This window comes from Phaethon aethereus (assembly GCF_964289735.1).
Source record: "Phaethon aethereus genome assembly, chromosome: 3".
Lineage (NCBI taxonomy): Eukaryota > Metazoa > Chordata > Aves > Phaethontiformes > Phaethontidae > Phaethon > Phaethon aethereus.
The window spans coordinates 102495522-102515836 of record NC_138576.1 but is presented as its reverse complement, the minus strand read 5'-3'; the positions used below and the strand labels follow the sequence as shown (position 1 = coordinate 102515836).

Below are 20315 nucleotides of genomic sequence, written 5' to 3'. Positions count from 1 at the left end.
AAGAGGTCTCTCCCCTCTGAAGGGGGAAGAGCATGACTTAAAGGAAACTTTTTGTTTAAACTTCTTTTGAAGTAGTTATTTACATTATAAGAATGTATTTTTAACAGAAGAAGAAAACTGGAAGAGATTTTGAAAAAAAGTGTAGTTTTGCATTGTGTAATTTTGTCAAAATAACCTCAAGGATTGCAGTTGTGTGTACTTTCAAGGCATCTTCTTTTAAGCTAATCCCTAGCTGACTGACTTTTCAAGACACTGCTAAGGAGGGCATGTTGGAGTTCGGCTGAATATTTGCTGTCATGGGTGAAGTATTTGGGTTGGGAATCATTCATTTTAATTCTCTAATAGTTGCCAGGGTAATATATGATTGTCATCACTTGAAACAGATACTGCTTTTATAGAGTGATAAAGAACAATAAAATGTCTTCCCAGTGTGCTACTGCGTTCGTTGATCAACCAAAATGTTACTGATTTCCTAGTGATCTTCTTGTTATCCAACTTCTTTCAGTCACTGTCTCTCATGTGCCCTCTCAGCAATGCAAAGTAGCTGCTGGTTTGAAACCTCTTTTCTCCCACTGTACACATGTAGCCCATTGCTTTGCCTATTTTTGAATCGGCTAAATGGCTTAACCTTCTTGGTTTCCTACTCGTGCCCCATTTATACAGCTATGACCTCTGACAAGCTGTTGCGATGAAGTTGGGTTTGAGGGTCCTTTTACCTCTCCATGCAGTGTCTACGGGTTAAGCTTCCATAGCACAGGTCACAGAGGTGAACTTTGGGCAATTCCTCTAGCATCTCATTTGATACGTTGAGGAGTTAAAAGCATTGCAGCTCACCCTTCCAGGACAGAAGGACTGGCTCTCCTGTTCCCCTTTGAAGTTAGAGATGTAACTGTGGCTTTGGGAGCTGCAGGAGCCATCTACTGTGACCCTTTTTTGGGGTGCTGGGTTCAGCAAAAGCAGTGTAGTCAATGTTAGTAGTCAGTGGGGAAAAAAGATGCCCATGTCAGGCAGCCAGCACTCTAGTAGAGTGCTTGCATCTGTGCTCTTTGGGAGAGACCGACCAACAGTGGAGCCTTTCCTGGTTTGGTGATTACTATTATTTGGACTCGACACAGGGAACACAGTAATGTCTGGCTTCTAAAATGATGATTTGACATAGCTACTTACTCCTTTTACAAATGTTTTATAGTAATCTGTATATTTATATGGCCTGGGAATTTATCCATAATTTATCCATTATAAGACCTTTTAATAGTTCATTAATTGAAGGTTTTGGCAGACAAAAAAGGAAAAAAAAAAAGCCTTCCCCTTTTCTCCTCTTCTTTTTTAAGGAAATGTCAAACTTCTCTCCTCTCACTGCTATCCAGTGTAAGATGAGAGGCAAAGATCATAATGTTTTGAAAATAATTTTCACTGTTTTCTGCAGTCTTCATTTTGACTGGTTCACTGCATATATTTAAAGGCTAATACTGTAAGGATAGCAAAAGTATGAATTATATGGTACTTCTTTCAGTCCATTTACTTCCCTAAAGTAAAAACTTTTCTTTGTGAATTAATTTATGTAGATTTACTTTAATTCCCTTTGATATGCCGTATAGGTATGTGTGCTTGTAGGAACTTCTACTAGCTCCTTCAAACAGATAGGATTTTATATTTTGAAAATGGGGGTTTTAAAAAAAAGAATCTTACACAGTCCTTCCCAGCCTGGGGTAGCTGTCACTGTCTGGGTTTGTAAAGTACTATGGAGAGAACGTCGAATATGCTAGGATGTAAAGTCACTAAAATAACTTTTCTGCATATAGGAGGTACAGTTATGTAAAGGCGTTTTGTTCAGAATTGTTCTGATCTGTTGTCTCTGGATCTCAGTCTGATTACCTGCCTTATTAATTCCCTTGCAGTTCTTCTTAGTTATTAGCCTGAATGAATACAGTATTAAGCATGAAGTGATACACTTCTGCTTTTGGTTTAACCAAATAGTGAATTAAATCAATATGCAAAACAGTATTCTTGTAGGAGTTGTTTTATCAGTGTAATTTTGACTCTTCCTTTTAGTTTAATAATAATTGTGAATACATTTGACTACTAATACTAGTTCTACTAATTCCTTGTAGGAATTTTGTTAGTGTTTTGAAAGTATTAATTGTGATTCTTCATTTTAATTTGTTCAATTCTTGCTCCTTCAGTAGTGAGTATCATGTTTTAACTGAATGGAAGTTGGCATTAAACTCCTTAATTTCTGTCATATTTAATTCATTGGAGGGGTTTGGCCCAGTGTTTCTTTTGCTTCCATTTATTTTAAAAGTACCCTTATGCAAGTATTTCAAAGATTAAGGCTTTTTTTAGTGAAAAATAGAGTTTTAGAATTGTGACTTATATTAACTTCTTTTCCCTTGGTATGTCTTCATAAGATTAGTGAACTAAAGTTTGTATTCTATGTAATCACAGTAATAATATCCAGCTATTTACCTTATGTGTAAATTTGCTGTTTGTGTATATTTCATACAGGACACATACTGCCTGTTTGCATAACGCAGGTAAATTTGGTAAACCTGTATTAGATGTTCCTTCCTGAGTTTTCAGTAAGCCTAAATCAGGATAGATAAGGAATTCAGTACCTTGTGATTGAGCAACATACTCTTTTATGGGGCTTTTTTTGTGGTTGGCCTGTGATTTGTTGGAACATCCAAATACAAAAATCTGTTATGTGTTATTTTGGCTTGGCAGAAATAATGCAAAGAACTGTCAAAGGCAAAGAGTATGCAGAAGCTGTAATTTCCTTTTTACCACTGAAGAATAGATTTGGCTGGATTATGCCTTCAATGGTAATCTATCTCTGTGTGGCCAAACAGAGTTTTGGAACCTTTTTGTAGTGTATTTATTTTCTGTTCACTTCAGGCCAAATGTTATAATGTCATGTATTTTTTTGGCACATGCGGAGTGGTGATGTGAAAAAAGTTAGAGAGAGGGAATTGGAGTTAAGAACTCTGATCTAGACCGGTTAAATTGAGATTGCCACTTGATGCAGTTAGATCATGGCTAGCAGTACTTGTATGTTCAACTGGGGTTTGTTTGTTTGTTTTTTAACTTTACATCTTGCCTTAAAATGAAGGATCACATTTAAAATTCTTCAGCAGTTCCAAAAGAATACATTGTAAAATTTGACCACAATTTTATACCTTTTTAGTTAATTCAGTTGGGTATTTAAATAAGCTTAATTTCAGTCTTCCTTCTACTGGTAAGCATGTTCTTTCTTTCTACACTATTTTAACAGAAAACACATTTCCTCTTCTGATTGTAATAGGGCCACACTCCTGAAACCTTCTGTCTTAGCTAATGATTGGTAACATTTCTGTCTTGAAGCGTTAATTTGGTATGTTAATTGTAATATCTATTCCTTCTTTGCCTGAACATGTTTGAATGCCTTCAGTATTTCAAAATGATGGGACAGACATTCTGTACGTGCTTCTTCCTATGGCTTTTAGTTTAGAACAAAACAACGAAATGCCTCTTTCTACTCTGTTTTCTCGCTGTACAGATGACAGCATCTCAGCTGCGAGCACATCTGATGTCCAGGACCGTCTTTCAGCCCTGGAGCTGAGAGTACAGCAGCAAGAAGATGAAATCACGGTGCTAAAAGCAGCGTTGGCTGATGTCCTAAGACGTCTTGCTATCTCTGAAGACCATGTAGCTTCTGTGAGAAAATCAGCACCAAGTAAAGGTAAGCCGTATTTGGTAAATTCTTTCTAGAGTCAGAATGTTATAATTTAGAATATTCTCTATTGATCACCTCTTTTCTCCCTTTTCTGTCTTATTTGGAAAGGCAGCTGTATTTTGAACTGGAGGGGTTAGTTTTTTTAAGAGTGGCTTTATATATGGCTAATAGAGACCTAAAATATGCTTATTAATTTTGCTGTTTGCTAACATTTTTATGTACTTAACACCCCTGAAAATTTACCTTCTTGTTAAAAGATTGCTATTCTAATTTAAATGGTGAAATGCTTTGCAGCTGTGGTCTAACTTGCCACTGGGAGTTCTGGGTCTTATGAGCAGCTCTGTCTCAGCTTTGACTTCACCTCGAGGTTTTTCATCTGAAGGGGTGTTTTAGAGGCTACGTTTCTCCCTGCTCCTAAATTAAAAAACAAAACTAAACTAAACAAAAACCCCAAAACACATTGCTACCAAATAAGGAAGCTTTCTGAATATAGTTAATTTTTCTTCGTCTACAGAGATAACTCATCACCAGTAGGTTTCTTGTAAGAAGTGGCCATGTAGCTGCTCAGCAATGTCTCTTTTGCCTAGTAGTTGGTAACTGATACGTTGTAACTTTGAACTATACAGGATTGTTTAGAAGTAAAGAAAATAGGTGGTGGTTGTGCTAATTTTTACGTACTTTTTTTTTTTTCCATGAACATTTCCTTATCTATTCTGGAGCACTATTTGAATCGAGTTATTTGAATTTACTCCAACTTAAAATTGCATATTCAGAGAGAACTACAGCTACGTATGTTTGTGGCACTTATAAAGCCTCTGATTAAATAAAAGTTTAGGTCATATTTCAGATAATTCACAGTTCTAATTCCCCATAAATGCATGTATCCCCATCAAACCAGGCAGCACAGAGTCTTCTGGGCTCAATCCCTGTATTTCAGCCTTGAAGTACACCCATTACACCAACAGCAGTGTAACACTGAACTGACACATCATAGCCTATGCTTGTTTGGGTGGCAGCATTATACAGGCTGAAAATGCAAAAGCTGAAAAAGCTGAAAGTTTGAATTATTTTGGATGTGGCAGAGAGATCAAATTCCGTAATTAAGTGTTTTTGCGATCTCTCTGCCAGATAGGAGGAAGTGATGATGCTTAATTGGCTTGGGCTCTGAATCCTGCCATTCTCTCTTGATTGCTAAATGGTGGACTGTTCTCATCCCTGCTTGTGAATACAGCTTTTATCTACCCGGTGGGCATCTCCCGTCTCACCAAGATTGAGACTTCCTTCTCCAACTCTGTGTAAATAGAGCTCTAGCAAGCATTTTGACTAAATCAGTCTTTGCTGTCTGCTGTCCATTACGACAAAGAGAAAACGTCCAAGTGGAAAACTGTGGGCCAAATGTGTGGAACATTGGACCATATTCTTCCCGTTTAAATGCAGAGGAGCTGGGATATGCACAAACCTTTGTCTTGGAGCTGCCTAATGCCCAGCAAACTCTGGGCACAGGCGGGGCAAGCTTGCTGTGTTCTGCAAAACACCTTGGGGCTGCCTCCTTACTGGGACTCTGGGGGTCTTGGGCCATACAGAGTTCTCAGGTGAATTTGTTCAGTGAAAAATAAATTATTTCCTTCCAGGGAAACGTGGAGTATCTAAATATCTTCAGTTTTGTGCTATTGTATCTCTACCAATTAATGATAACAGCATGTAACTGTGAAGAAAGAGTTGGGGACAAGGGCAGAGATGTACACATATCAGCTAATACATTGAACTTAAATGAGTTACTACTAAGTGGCACTGTATTTAATTTGTGGTGGATGTGTCCTAAAATTACACTTGAAGAATGAGTTTGATATTCATACTGGTTTAAACTTAAACATTGATATTTTAATAAATATTTCAAAACAAGTTCGCACATAGCTTTTTGCAATACCTTAGGTTCCATTTTTCATATCTGTATTTTAAATTGATTTAATAGATAAAGAACTCTTGAAATGTTTCAACAAAGAGAAATGTGTTATTTTCGTGAATGAGCAGGATTGGCAGATGATCTGAATTGTCATACAAAAATAATACTCAAGGAAGTCATTGTTAATTTTTCTTTGAAGTATTTTACGAGTACATAACAGGCTTTTACTAGTCAAGTCATGATTGCTGCAAAGGTTATTGTATTTCTCCAAAACTCCTTTTGGTGTTCGTGATCCTGTCAATAATCTGGATTTCTGGATTACGACAATTTCAGTTTCGTGGTGAATATTATAGGTAGGTTTTCTTTAAAATAATGCTGAGGCTTTGATTCACAGAAGTATTTGTCTCTACAGCAGCCCTTAAATGAATGCCAACATAAATAATGAGGAAAGAGAATAGATGCGTATATATTTCTGAACACACTGAGAGGTGTTTAATTGGAAGTATGGCAAAACAGTGAAATAAATACTTTTAAAATAAACTGAACTTATAAGAATCACATTACTGGAAAAAGCCGTCTTGAATCTTTCCATCAAACAAAAGAGTTTTAATTCGAGTAAGAGACAATATCTAACCTAGTTTGAAGGAGTCTTTCCTACTTGCTGCTGAAAGGAGTTTTAGAAAACCTCTCTGTTTTTAATTGTAGCCGCCTCAGCAGTGTCTTTGAAGAGAGGTTTTTCACTGGCTAAAAATAAGTGTTGTGAACAGACTGTGAATCGTGCTGAAAGGGACCAATACTGATCACTTTTTTACTGATCTTTCTCGTTCTGAAGTTGATAGTCCAACTTAGTGTAGAAAGAGATCCCTTCATCCTTTGTGTTAGTTTGTTTGCATTGCATATCTGGTGAGCTAATTCTGTTCTTATTTTTCTTATCCCTTTATTTTAGATTGACAGATTGAATCAACCATACCTGAAGCTAAAATTTTTGCATTATCCTTATAGCCTTTGTTTTTCCTACCTTTCTGTTGCATGCTTATTTTGAACTTAGTCCAGTGGAGATACTGTAGGGAAATAGCTCTAGTAGGGACTGCAACAGATTTAGCACTTGTCTGTCACTGCACAGTGAAAAGCAGACTGGCTTGTTCTCCTCTTTGGCATTTCTCAATGCAGGGTCATTCTTTTCAAAATAAAAAGGCTACCATAGTACTTCTCCATCTCTGCACACAGCTAAGAGTAACTACACAAAGCAGAAATGACCCCGTCCAAAGGTAGTGTTGAGGATTCCTAGAAATATGAAAGGGCTTGATTAGGGAACAGGTCCCCAGCAGCTACAGGGTTTGGGGGGATGCCAGTGTGTGCGTGTGTTCCTGGTTGGTTTGGTGGGGTTTTTTTTCCCTTTCTTTTTTTGCTTTTCTTTCTCTGTTTTTCAATATATGATTGATAAGAAGAATTTATTTGGTAGGAAGTTCTTTGCTTTGGCAGCTCTGCGCTCCTGTTGCCACATGTCTCTGCTGTTGATGCGTGATTGATGCTGTTAACATTCACAAAAAGTTCCAAAAACAAAGATTACCTGGACACCGAAAAAGCATAAAGCAGTCTGATACTTGCGGCTGCCAGCAAGATAGACTGGCTCTCAGCTGGTGCCTGGTAAACCTATTAAAATCTTCCAGGGTGTCAAAATGAGAGTAACAGATGAATTCATCTTTCAGGCTCTGGGTGTAGAGAGAAGTTTGTGGCACACAATGGCACCAGTAAAGTATCTCAGACTAATCATATCACTGGGGTGTGAGCTCTTGCCTGAAAAAGCAGCTATCTACCCGAAAGTTCATCTGTTGCCTGTCTGGAGAGAAACAAAGAGTTCGTGGCCTTTTTCTGGACTCTGAAGTGATGAGGAGGCTTGTCACAGGTTAAACCTTTGGAGGAACATTTCCTATTGCTTGGACAAGAACTGATATCAAATAACTCGTGTGCAAATTCAGCTCAGAAAGTAAAATTGAAGCAGTGGATGGCAGTTTGCAGAGAGGGTCTCCTGTGACGGCACAGGCTGGCAGACCGAGAAGCATTTGTTTTACTTAAAGCAGTGATCTTGGGGATCTGCAAAGGCACTTACGTACTGGAAATGCAGATTTTAATTTTTTTTTTCTTTGTGCAGTGGATTTTTATAATAGGAACTGGAGAGTTTTCCTTGCTTTCCTGCTCCCTTCTCTGGTGTGAAACAGTGTGCCTCTTCAATGTCTCTTCAACAGGAAAAATCCTAAGTAGTATCTTGCATCAAATTCCATCTCATGGCACTAATGTAAGCAAAGCATTTCCGATGTAATCTCTACCATATCTCAGCAATGGTTTCATTTCAGTAACATTAGAGTCATTTTGGTTTATATTAACAAAAGTTGACTTTAGGTGTTCAGCAAGCTTCATTAATGAAAGCATAAGATAGACTTGCATTTGTGGTTTTAGTCTTACATTTTAGTGTGCAGAATTGTTTTAATAACTGGGCACATGTTTATGTTGTCTAATCAGTAAATGTTAAAGGAACAGAAAATAGATGTGTAGATGGGAAAATGCTTATGATAGAAGTGTAGGATGTAGGCTCTTATCCATGTAATTAAGACTAACCTGGCAAGCTTGTACGTGTGTCATTTTACTCATGGGAATAATCCAATTGAAGTCTGCAGGCTGTATGCTCACATAACAAATAATGATACTCTTGAGATCTTAATGGGTTTTCCAGGTATTGGGTTTAGTGCCATCTGTTCTTTCTGCAGTAAAAATATTTTTTTCTACATTTCTTCCCCATTTATCTTCTCCTCTTCTTTCATCTTTCCCTTTTCTTCTGTTGTACTTACTATTCTTGATGTTCTTCATGTATTTCCCTTTATTCAAAGAATTTCCATCTAGAGGGCATTAATTAACGGTCACTAACCAGCTGAAGTAAGTTTAGGGAAAGAGAAGTGGTGAAGAAAGTACAGGTTCTTTTTAAACTTCTGTAGCCTAATAATCTTCTTCATTGAAGAAGATATCCAGAGCATTGTAGAGGAGTGTTTTTCAGTTGTGGTGATAAGTATCCTTATTCCTTTTCCATAGGCTTCTTACAGTTTTGGTTAAGTTTTGTGCATTTGTGTGCTTTTTTAGGTGGTGCGGGCAACTTCTCCTAAGCACTACTCTGCTATTCTCCATGATGCTTCTTAAACTACGAATTGCAATATTTTGAAGAGTTAAATGGTGCCATTAACTTTTTCAAATGAAAACTGGCTTGTGGCTTGTAACAGTTGAGTAGCTCTTTCATCACTGTTTGCCACAGTATATAAAACTGTTTCAGAATACAATAGTTAAAATTTTATTTCCTCTGCTGGGATATAGCTCATTTGACAATTGATTGAGGAAGTACATGGTGCCTCTGGGAAAATATAGTGAAATAAGAAGATGGTAGGGAAGGAGGAGGAAAAAGGCTGTGTGGTTTGAATAAAGAATTGGCTGTCCCACACTAAGGAAGTCTTCTGTTTCTCTGGGTAGTAGGTTTTAAAATGTCTGCCCAAAGACCCAAGTATCGGAGCAGGGTTATGGCTCCCCTAGACTCTTAAGAGCATAACACCTGAAGACTGGTTTTATGTCTCTAGGAGGATCAGTTATAGTTACAAATGTATGTGGTGACAGTAAGTCGCTAGCTATAAAAATTTTGTAGGAAATCTCTAAATAAATATTTAATTATTCTTAACATTGTAATTTAGTTATCTACCTATTGGGAGAGATTCACTTGCACCTCAAGATGTTTATGCATTAGCTATACATTCTCAAACTGCTGTACATTAACATGCCTCTATTCAGATTAGTTCTTTACATTTTAATTGGAAATGACAAATAATGTGTGTTTAATAGCCAGTTGTCCGTTCACATTTGTGAAATTGCGTTTAAATTTAAAAAAGCATCTGATTTTTTTCAGCTAAATATAACTGTAATAATAATAAAGTTTGTCAAAACTTAATTTTGTCTTAAAATTGGATTATTAAACAAGGTTAAGTATAACCCATAGATAGTGAACTGAATTATTTTTTCCTGATTTATATTGGTCGTTATTTGACAACTAATATCTCCCCCTGACCAGTAACACTTGAACTTTTTTCTACTTAAGAAGTCTCGATCAGAATTTGACTCTTACTATGTCAATGAAGTAGTTGAATAAAAGAAAATGCTGAAGAATTTTTTTCCTTACCCTTCAGAATACAGTAGTCTTCTCAAAAAGAGTTTTAGTGCTCCCAAGGTATTTCTTTGTCAGTGTCTTCCATGAGCTAAGGGACTTGACATCTTTTGAAATTTTGGAAGGAGTGTGGTGACTACAGTTAGTTGCTTCGGTACAATTTATTATAACTTCTTGAAGTAAGTTTAGGATTTGTCACAATTTCTAGTTCATTTTCGATGTCTTTATTCTAGGAAGGAAGTGCAGATAAAATCTTATGTTCTACTATGCTTAGAACTATTTCAGTCTGTTTTTCTGCGGCTCACCTGTGTGGGTTCTCTGGTGACTAACACACTGGTTACTGGTGACTGGTTCTCTGGTTGAACACACACTGTATACTTCTTTAGCAAAAGTACTAAATTGGGTTCCTGTCCTTCAAGCCGTCACTTTTATTTGCACAAAACCCCTAGGCATGTAATATATTTGAAATACAGAAATCTTTGTCAAGTTTTGCTGAAAATGAAGTATTCTGAGGTTGTTGAAGGACTTGGATATTGTATGCCTTACTGGGGGTAGGAGGGAGAGCAAGTTTAATAAAACCCAGTATAAGTAAATCTTTTTTTTTTGTAACACTTAATCTGTTGAGCTTTTTGTTGTAACTCCACTTGAATGAAGTGTCCAGAGAAGTTATTTTAATGTACCTGCAGCTACCTACTTTAAATTGAAATTACCTGAAGAAGAGAAAGAAGGGTTTGGTTTTTCTTTGGAAGAAAGGTAGTTCATCTGTCAGGATATCAGCAAATATAAAGTTATTAAGCAAATTGTTGTTCCAGTTAACACAATTAATAACATAATAAACTATACTTTAACATAAAAAAATGTAACTTTTGGGTTTGGGAAAAAGAAGTGAATTACTAAGCGATCCTCAACTCTAGCACCTTATATGTACGTTCGGAAAGAAAAGCTATCATGTTATCACAGGACACATGTTTTCAAAACTTACCACTGTCTCTTACAGCTTGGCTTCAGCTTTTCCCCAGTTAGCTAATCAAGGCTGATAAAGAGTTGGAAATAGATTCTCGGTTTCTTGTGGTCTGTTTTTTCTAATCCTACTTATCTTTCATTCACACACTTGTATACTGGACAGATGTTAATGAAATGCTTCTTTTGAACTCAACAGATACTATTCTATGAAAGTTATCAGAACGGAGATGAATCCATTATCCATAAAAGACATTTTTTACAACTGTGATTTCTGACAATTTGGCTTTAATCCTGGTCACCATACGCTGGCTTTCGTTTTACGTTCAGTTTATGTCTGGCTTTTGTTCCAAACTAACAGATAAAGCTGAGTGCTATTCAGTCTGAAAAAATTCAGACTGTTTACGCTAGCAGGTGACGTATGACATGATATTGGCAGAGATATGCAACCCGAGTGCTGGGAGAACTCAATTGTTTTCGTCTATCGATCTGGAATTTGTGTTCTCCTGTGCCGCTTCTTTATTTCCCAGGTCTCTGAAGCAAAGTTGCTTGACTGCTATGAAGGACTACCTACGCAGTGAAGAAGGTTATAGTATTCTTAATTTTTGACATCTGTTGACTGTAGAGATGCCCTGGTTAAAAGTTACGAAGAAAGCTGCATGGTTTGGGCTTGTGGGTTGGCTTCCCTGGGCTTCTGACCTGACTGGGATGATCCCGGTTGTGTGTCTCTGACCCTGTGGGCAGCCAGGCTTCACTGCTCCAGTGCCTGGGATGTGCACAGGGCTTAAACTTGTCCTTCCTTCTCACCGCTTAACATTTAAATGCATTTTCTTTACATATAATTGCAGATGATTACTTGAATTCTTATTTTTTTCCCCTTTAAAAATAGGTATTCCAAAGTTCACTTTTGAATATCTAGTTAAAATGGAATAAATAGAGAGTCTGGAAGGGGGTTGGTTTGTTTGGGGTTTTGGTTTTGTGTGTGTTTGGGGTTTTTTTCTTCATTGTTTTTGTCATTTTTTACATTTTATTGCACATTGAGTGTGACACACTCAACTGTGACCAACCAAGATTTTGTTCTGGGCTGTAAGAAAGCCTGATATATTTTTGACACTTGAAAAAAAAAAAAAAATCTGTTAATGCAGTTTTTCCTAGATATTGATGTTTTGGTCTGTGTCCAAATGTTTCGGTCACTTTTTCAAGAAATGAATGATTCAAGAGATCTGGTTTATGTGTAATTTGTTAGTCATTTTACAAAAATTGGTTTTACTTTGATTCAAAAATCTTAATCTCAAACTTAATTTTGCATGCCACTGGTTGGAATTAGGAAGTACTCTGCAGATCTACTGTCAACATCCAGTTTATGGAAGAACAAATAACCCCCAAACTGCCGTACGGATCCTTTCTTTTGTTATTCATCACTGCGTGGAGCAGCACACAGTCCTGTCATGAGTATGAATTGATGTACAGTTTTATTCGTAATCAGTTTTGTCCTTGGGCGTCAGCAGGAGCTAACACTTTTCGTACCTCGCAGGGGGAATTATTCTAGATGTTGTCAGTGAACAAAATAGGAGCGTGCTCCTCGCTTGAGAAAACTGAGCAATTTGCTCCCCATCTTCTTAAGTCCCTGTACCCTGTCTGTAGCACTGTTGTTACTTACGCTTTCCACTGAATGGTTTCCCCACCGTACTGAGAATTACCGCTGTTGTGGCTCCTGACTCACGTTTCTGGAAAGCCGTGCTAGTGCTGGTTGGAGAGGCACTGGTCTATGATGATGAGCAGATGGAGATGTTAAGGTCATATGCAGTTCAAGAGTGAATCATAGGCCTTGATATTGTGCATCTCCACAAAGAAGGTGATTTACTTTGTCACCGAAAATAAAATAAGCTGATTTATAGGCTTCTAATACTAAAAGTGCTTCTCAAGCTCATGCGCTTTTTGTTCTTGCGTCTAAGTTACACTGAAGGGTGAAAATCTCTTGAACTTTAGAGGTTTTGTACAGTATATTAACTTTTAAAATAAAGCCTGTACCTTGCAAATAAAAGGGTCTTTAAAAAGTAGTGGTTGGAAGGAATTACACTAAGTTGATCTATGCAGAATTTAGGAAGAACAATGATTTTTGCAGTGTTTCTGCATTTAAGTGTGTCTTTACTTTCTCCAGATTTCCTTTATTCTCATTTCTGCCTGGGGTACTCTGCATGCTCCTTTTGGCTTTCCTGATCTGAATTTCAGATGTGGTCACACGCTGCTTGGTGCATTTGAAGCAGTATATGGTTAGTGCAGGTCAGCCCATTTCTGCCTTCGTCCAAATCGTTCTGAAATCGGATATTCCCTTGATGGGCATCTCTCAGATGTAAAGTGCTTAGTTAAAATAAGAATTAATTTGCCTCTCAGCCTGACTGATAGAGCTGCGACGTGACAAATGGTATTGTTCAAACGATGCATCTGTGCGAGTTTGTCCTCAGTGCACAGAGCAGGCGATTCTCTCCGGCTGCTTTTTTACTTCTCGTTTTTATCTTCAATGGGTGGCCTCATGTCTTATCTATCTCGCACTATTCCAAGCCTGCCATGAACACAGACCTGGTATTTTCCTGCCAGTTGTGTCCTTCGGGCTTGCTGCTGAAGTTGGGGTGACTGGGCATCGCGACCCCATGAGGTGCAGTAAGTTGTTGCTGTTTGTGAAATGGGGATGTGGCACAGAGGTGGGGTCAAAAGTGACAGCTGATTTTTGTATGCTTAATGTGAGATTAGCCCAGGGATTTTTTTCAGGGCATGTAATGCTTCAGAGGGGGAAAAGCACAAGTCCAGCACCTGTGCGGAGCAGGGGGCAAAACTCTTTACTGAGTAAGATCTTAGAAATAAGGCAGCACACAAAGAGGAGAGAACCACAAAGGAGAGTTACCGGGAAGGGGTGAATTGTCAGGTTTGAGTAAAATGCCTTGTATTTCACTGACAGCCTGTGGCAGAGGCAGATCTGGGAGCCGATTGCCAGGCTAGCGTTCAGCTCTTTAAATAGAAGAGCCTTCGCTCCCCCCGTCTTCCTTGCAGTCCCCTCCCACATTCACTGCATAGTTTCAAACTTCTGCAATGAGTGAAGTGGGCATCTGACAGACAACAGCCTTCTTCACATATACAGTCTTGATTCATCCCCAGAGGGAGTCTGTGATGTTCACTGGATGTGGCAGATGTTCTACGGAGTAAACTTAATAACTAGTGCATATACTCGAAGGTCGATACTTTTTTAGGATGGAAAGGGCAGCTGAAAACAAGCTGAAAAACTTGATTTTTTTAATCCTTAGAATCACAACCCTTAAATAACTTCATAATTCTTTCAGTATAGAGAAAGATTCTGTCTGCAACTTCTTTGAACTTTAGTAAAAAAAACAAACAAATGGAAAGCAACAAACCTCATGTGGTATCTGAGCTGTGATGGTTTTGAAGAACAGAGTTGAAACAACCGGAACTGCTGTCCCACAGCTGTTGGAGCTAACCAGCTTCCCGAGGCTAGCTGTAAACTATAATTCTCCCTGTGGATCACAACTGGAAAGAAATGTGGCATGTTGCTGAATTTAAGGATTTGCTGGCAGCATGGCAGTAGAGAAGCTGACCCCTGTCAGAGCATATTCTTGCCTGCCTTCGTGTCCCAGGCCTCCTGTCTCCAGCTGCCTAGGTTAAGGCTTTCGTGAATATGTGTCACTGGATACAGGCTAGATAGATGGTTGCCCTGACTGCTGGGACTGCTGCCATGTGATACCAGGTCCACATCTGAGAGCTTTTGGGTTTTGAAATGAATCTTTGGATACAGCTGTAAAACCTTGTGTTCTTCAATATTACCTTTTTTTCTAGGTCAGCCAAGCCTGCGAGAAGCTATCTCCATGTCCTGTATAACTAATGGGAGTACAGGAAGCAGGAAAACAAGCCACAGTTCAGCTGTTTCTGTTGCCAGAAAAGAAACTCTTTCATCTGCTGCAAAAAGGTACCAACTTGTTATTAAAATTGATATTATATATTTTTTTAAAAACAAACAGAGCAAGAGTTTGATTTCTGCATGATCCTCAGCAGAGCTTCCTGAAGTCTAGTAAGGCACAAATAAACTTTTGAGGTGTACCATGTTGTTGGGCTGCTTACAGCAGTGTTCTAAAAAGAATTCATAAATGGAGAGTATTTCTGTAGTGTATAGTGTCCAAAATGCATTCTCACTAAGGGACAGAGCGGGCAAATGTATTTCCAGTACAAATGGAAAACCTTTCCTTCTGGTATTCATCTGCATCTTTATTTTTTCCAAGGAAATGAAAGGATAAAATTGACTTCATTGTCTGGGGTGTAAATAGTAGGCAATAACGAAATAGCTATGAAACAATAGTGAATTGTATAAGATGAAAGTTTACATTTTTGTGTAGAAAATCTTAACCCAAAATGTAGCTACTTAGTCTCTGTGAAGAACATCTGTATTGGAGCTGAAATGTGTAGAAATAATGCTGCTTGAGTATTTGTAAGTTAAATGAGCGAAGCACCAAACAATACCTTTTTTCCCTCCCTGTAATGGCTTCAGCTGCATACAGGAAACAAAGCGTTTGCATAACTACTTTCTTCTGTGAGTCTGTTAGTGATTGCAGGGCTTCTTTCATCAGTAGGTTTTGCACCTATTCCTATTTGTTGGGAAGAACAGGCTGCTAAATATAGCCATAGGGCAGAGAATACACTAATGTATAACTGCGGTAAATTATGTGAACAAATTCTTGGCCTCTGTAGAGTACTCTGGTAACTCTAGTGGCTGGTTTATCTTCTAATGTAGATGTAAATACTGTGCTATACAGCAAGACAGGGAAAGGATACACTTCAGCGAATAAAGGATATAATTCAGGGAATAAAAATGCTGCATGCAAATATAAACTGTATGAGAACAAAGCAGAAAAATCTTTAGTGCCCTTTGGAATTTGGAAAGCAAGGGTAATGCCCTGCTCTTTGCTCTTCTCCATCATGTAGCATTGCATATCTTTCTTTCTATTGAATCCTTATGTTTACTTTTCAGCAGTAAATCAGAAAGTCATCACCATATGTCTCTATTTACTAGTGTGACAGGCACCGGCACAAAAGACATTCCTGCAGGAACGTATTTCTTAGTTAGCACTTTTCCATTAATCTTACCCCTGTGCCTCTTGGCACTTTGACGAGAGCCAGTCCGGTTCCCGTGGTGTTCGGCTTGCATTTGCACTGAATCACCTTCTTGATTCATTGGCTGCTCAACACGTGACTGCAGAAGAAGAGCAGAGTGGAGTGGCCGGCATCCCTTTCATCTGAGTTAAGGTCTTTAAAAGGAGACCTGGATAGGCCCAAAGAGGAAAACCTTAATACGCAGAGGGCAGCTCTCCCTCGGCCCACAAATAACTGTCCAGGGGAGGTTTTAGTGCTCTCAGTGCAGCTGAAGATACACGACTCCCTTCTTCCAAGCCCTGTTTTAGGAAGACCTCTCATAATGTTTATGCTTGTAGTCAATTAAGGACTTCTGGCTCTAAATTATTAACCAAGGTCCTCTCTTTAGTTATCTTTTCAGCAGTTCCTTTCACTCTCCTGTATTTATATGTTCTTCCATGATATTTTTTGGTGTTTGGAAGAAAATAAACTTGCCCTTTTGTAAAATTACCAGCTTGAGAAAGGTGAAAGACAATGTCTGATCTCAGGCTGTGTTTTTTTATTAACAGCAAGACTGTTCAATACCCAGTAGTGTTCCTGGTAGAAACATTAATGAATGTCAACAGTAGTCCCATTTCCTTAACAAAGTTATGGTAAGCGTGTTATTTCTAACACTCTTGTCATGGTGAAAAGGAGGGAGGCCAAAGAATATCAGCTGGTTGTGGGATGCTTCACGCCAACTTGTCCAGGCTTTCCTTCAGGGTGGAGGTTGAACTAGAGCAGCAGGTGACATGGTTGGTTGTTGATGTAGAATTATGCTTTAGTTACCAAACAGATCCCATAGCTTGCCTGTAGCTTTTCATGTTCTAAATATATGTAGCCATATATCTAGTCACCAATAACAGGAGGCCTACTTGTGTCCAAACTGTTATTGTTGTTGAAGGTTAGTGTCTGTTTCGGGCAGTCTTGATATTGTACATTTCTGATGGCTCAGTAGCTGCACAGCAGCAACACGTCTCATTTCAACAAATACGCTAAAATATCAGCTATTGCTAAAACGAGAGCCCAGGAACGTGGCACAAACAACAGGTAGATGTTGTCCCATTGACAGAGATGAAGTCATGTACATGTTGGGAGAATTTCATCCCTATAGTCTGGAAGTGACTTGTGATAGAGGTGTTGAAACACTTGATAACAAAAAACATGCTGCATACCTTGTATATCACCAGAGCTGGAAACAGGTTTGTACTTCGTACTGCAGATGATTGTCACAGAGATCTGTTTCATCATGTTCCTTAGGACTAAACATGCTTCTGAAAACAGCTTCCGGTAAGAATAGTCTTCCATGTTTCAGAATGACCACCCTCCACAGTAGCTGCCAATGTGTTGTGGTCCAAAGGATGAAACATTGTGCTAAGTGAAATTAGAGAATCTGCTAAATTAGGACAGATAGTAATAGCTCTCAGCTACTTGCATGTAGACCAAAGAAATGCCTCATCGAGTTGGGATTTGGAAAGAATTTTTGGATGCATTAAATGACTGCTTCCCAGAACAACTAGTCTTTAGAAACCCACAAGAAAAGGTGCTGGCTTTGATTTGGTTTCAGTTGTTGCACAAGACCTAGCTGAAGAGGTATTAGTGGGAGAGCCACTCTGTAATACCCAGTCATAATACAATTAAGCTGAAGATTTTAGCAGAAGTGAGCAAACCATATAAATTCAGCACAAAGATATTCAGGACCCAGACTGCCACATATCTACATAAATTACTTTCAAATTAAAATGGCAGTCAAAAAAAGAAGCCCACTTGCAACCTGGTAGTAGATAAAAGCACTGTGTTGGAACCCAGGGTATACCTTGTGCTGCAACCCAAAGAGAACCCAAGAGTGGCCCAGTGATTCTTGTGGCCCAACAGAGAAGTTAAGGAGTGGACCTAACGGCAAAGGTGTGAAATGGATAGTCCACAGCTGACAAGCTCCGTGAAGACATTGGAGAGATTCCCACACTGAACCTGTGATTTCTAGGAGATGGATCAGATGAGCTAAATGAGTTTAAGTAAGAACACAGAAAATATGGTAAGTTAGATGATATGCTGCTGTCAGCAGGTGGCATTCACCAGAGCCTGCTGGAGGAACGCAGAGGTGAATTGCAGGATTGTTGTGTGTCACTGTAAACAGGATATTACAAAAAGTGCGTTGAAAGGGACTGCAGATAATGACTTCACTGAGGGACTCATTTATGCTACCATCAGAGACAGAACATGGTGCCAGGTGAGCCATTGTTCTGACCAAGTAGGACCATTCTTTGTAGACTTGCAAGCTGGAGTAATGGAAGTCATTATGTTTGTGTGTTGTCTCTTCTGCTTCACTCATCTCTTTTACTCTTGCTGGACTGTATTTTGAAATCCCCAAGTAGAGTGAAAGGGAAAATTGGAAGCATGTTGTCCTGAAAGATGATTTCTTAAAAAACAAAAAAACCCACCACCCCAAAAAACACTCACAAACAAAACAAAAAAAAAAATCTCTGTCCTACTAGATGGGCTTCATTGTATGCAGTCCTGCGTTTATGGGAAAGTGAATGCAGAGGTCTCTGAGTGTACCTGTTGGAGTGGAACACAGAGACTCTTGTTCTCTTTAGTGACAAGAGATTGAGACTTTATTTCGCTATACTGCATTTCTTGCTACAGACTGTGAAAAGAATAAGATAGCATAGTGTGCTTGTGCATCCAGCAATGCAAGCTAAGTCTTCGGTTTAAAAAATAATGTTTTTATACTTCTAGTCAGTTAAGGACTTCTGGCTATAAATTATTAACCCACAGTTCTTCAAGCTTTGTTCTCTCTGATCACATATATGCCCTCAAGAAATGTGAAAGCTCTTTCTATTTTTTTTCCTCATCTGTTTCTCTGAAAAGAAGACGCAACTTTGATGGATTATATTGACATTTTTAACTAGTTAATAGGGTTATAGAGGAAATCCTGAGTGATCCTTATAAATGTATTTTGGGTTTTATATTATTTTTCATGTTTTGACCTGTTCTTCCATGCTTCTTTGGAAGCATTTGGAAAAGTTCAACTCAAAAGTGTTGAGGGCTTTGTCATAGTGGTAGATGATATACTTTAATTGAAATAACAAATGAAACAAAAAGAGGGTCCTATGAATGTTGTATTAAAATTGGGGGCCCATTTTTATTCATTTATTTTGAATATTGTCTTACTGTTTCTCATTGGTTTTTTTGGAAAAGGTAAATGGAAACACAAATACTTAAGATTACGCAAGGGTTTGGGCGTGGGAATTGGTGTGGGGGAATAGGAGTCTGGTTTCTCCCCTTCAGAAAGATAATATTTCTTTTGCCCTTTGCAGGTTACTTTGAACATAAGAGAAAAATACTTATTTTTCCATTTTAGCTGGTGTTTGTATGTTGCTTTGTTTGTTCACTGAGAAATTTATCTTGGAAGTTTTTTGTTTGTTTTTTTTCACCTTAAGAAAGAAATAGTCCATGTACTACAGAATACTCTTCTCTTTCAGGTCCTGCTATTGTTTGTGTGATTCATTATATTGTAAAGCGTGCTATTTTATAAAGAGCTTTTTAATTAATCTTTCTGTTTACTTAGTGGACCTTCGATTAGGTTCTTAATGAATTTAAGGTTGTTAATGACAGGTATTTAAAGCTGTTTCAAATGTTAACCTAATAAAAACAGCACTGTGGAAATAAAGATGTGTTCTTAGCTGTCATTTACTGAAGGCATTAAAGAAGCTGCAAGACAATCTGATGTTAGTCAACTACGGATGAAAACAATGGTGAGTGTTCAGGGATGATTTCCTTTGAACTCTGGTGCAGCCCAGGGACCAGCAACAGCGTTTTACGCTTTCGGTGACAGCGCAAAGATAAGCGGTACCACACATGTCCCGAAATACAGAGAGAGAGGTACAGTTTCATGGTGGCCTTAGGCTAATCGGAGAGAAGTGCAAGTCACACTCCTGCCTTCCGCTTGCACTGAGCCTGGGCTGGCAGCACGGGAAGGTAGTCAGTGAGCTGAACCAGAGGATGTTTTTTTTTTCTGAGGCAAGGTAGACTCGTGGTGCATCAGCTTGTGTCAGCTTTGAATGCTGTGGAAGCACTGGCGAATAAAGGACATCCTCAAATCAAAGTCGTATTCATTTTAAAATCAGAGTAAATTTAGTACAATTGCGTAGTAAAATTAAGTAAATAATCTCCCATGCCTCCTTCACCTTTTTTATTTTTGGAGCTTGTGAATAAATCTTATTTCAGCAATATGCTAACCTGAAGAGAGTGAGTAAATAATCAAAGTGTTCTTTTGGTGATTACATATAGTAAGTTGTTACATGCTTCTCCCATCTTTTCACAGAGGGCATTTTCTCCCACCTTTTTAATTTATTTGCTTGTTCTCTTTT

At 38.4% G+C, this 20315-nt stretch overlaps 1 protein-coding gene across 1 annotated transcript in view; it reads left to right on the top strand.

The window, feature by feature from the left end:
* Nucleotides 1-20315, top strand: part of EML4 (EMAP like 4) — a gene marked incomplete at its 3' end in the record, with an annotated part of 92843 nt that overhangs the window by 18644 nt on the left and 53884 nt on the right. Inside the window, exons 2-3 of the mRNA XM_081998041.1 lie at nt 3536-3718; nt 14617-14746. Of these exons, the coding sequence (XP_081854167.1) occupies nt 3536-3718; nt 14617-14746 (313 nt within the window). The remainder of the gene's footprint in view (nt 1-3535; nt 3719-14616; nt 14747-20315) is intronic.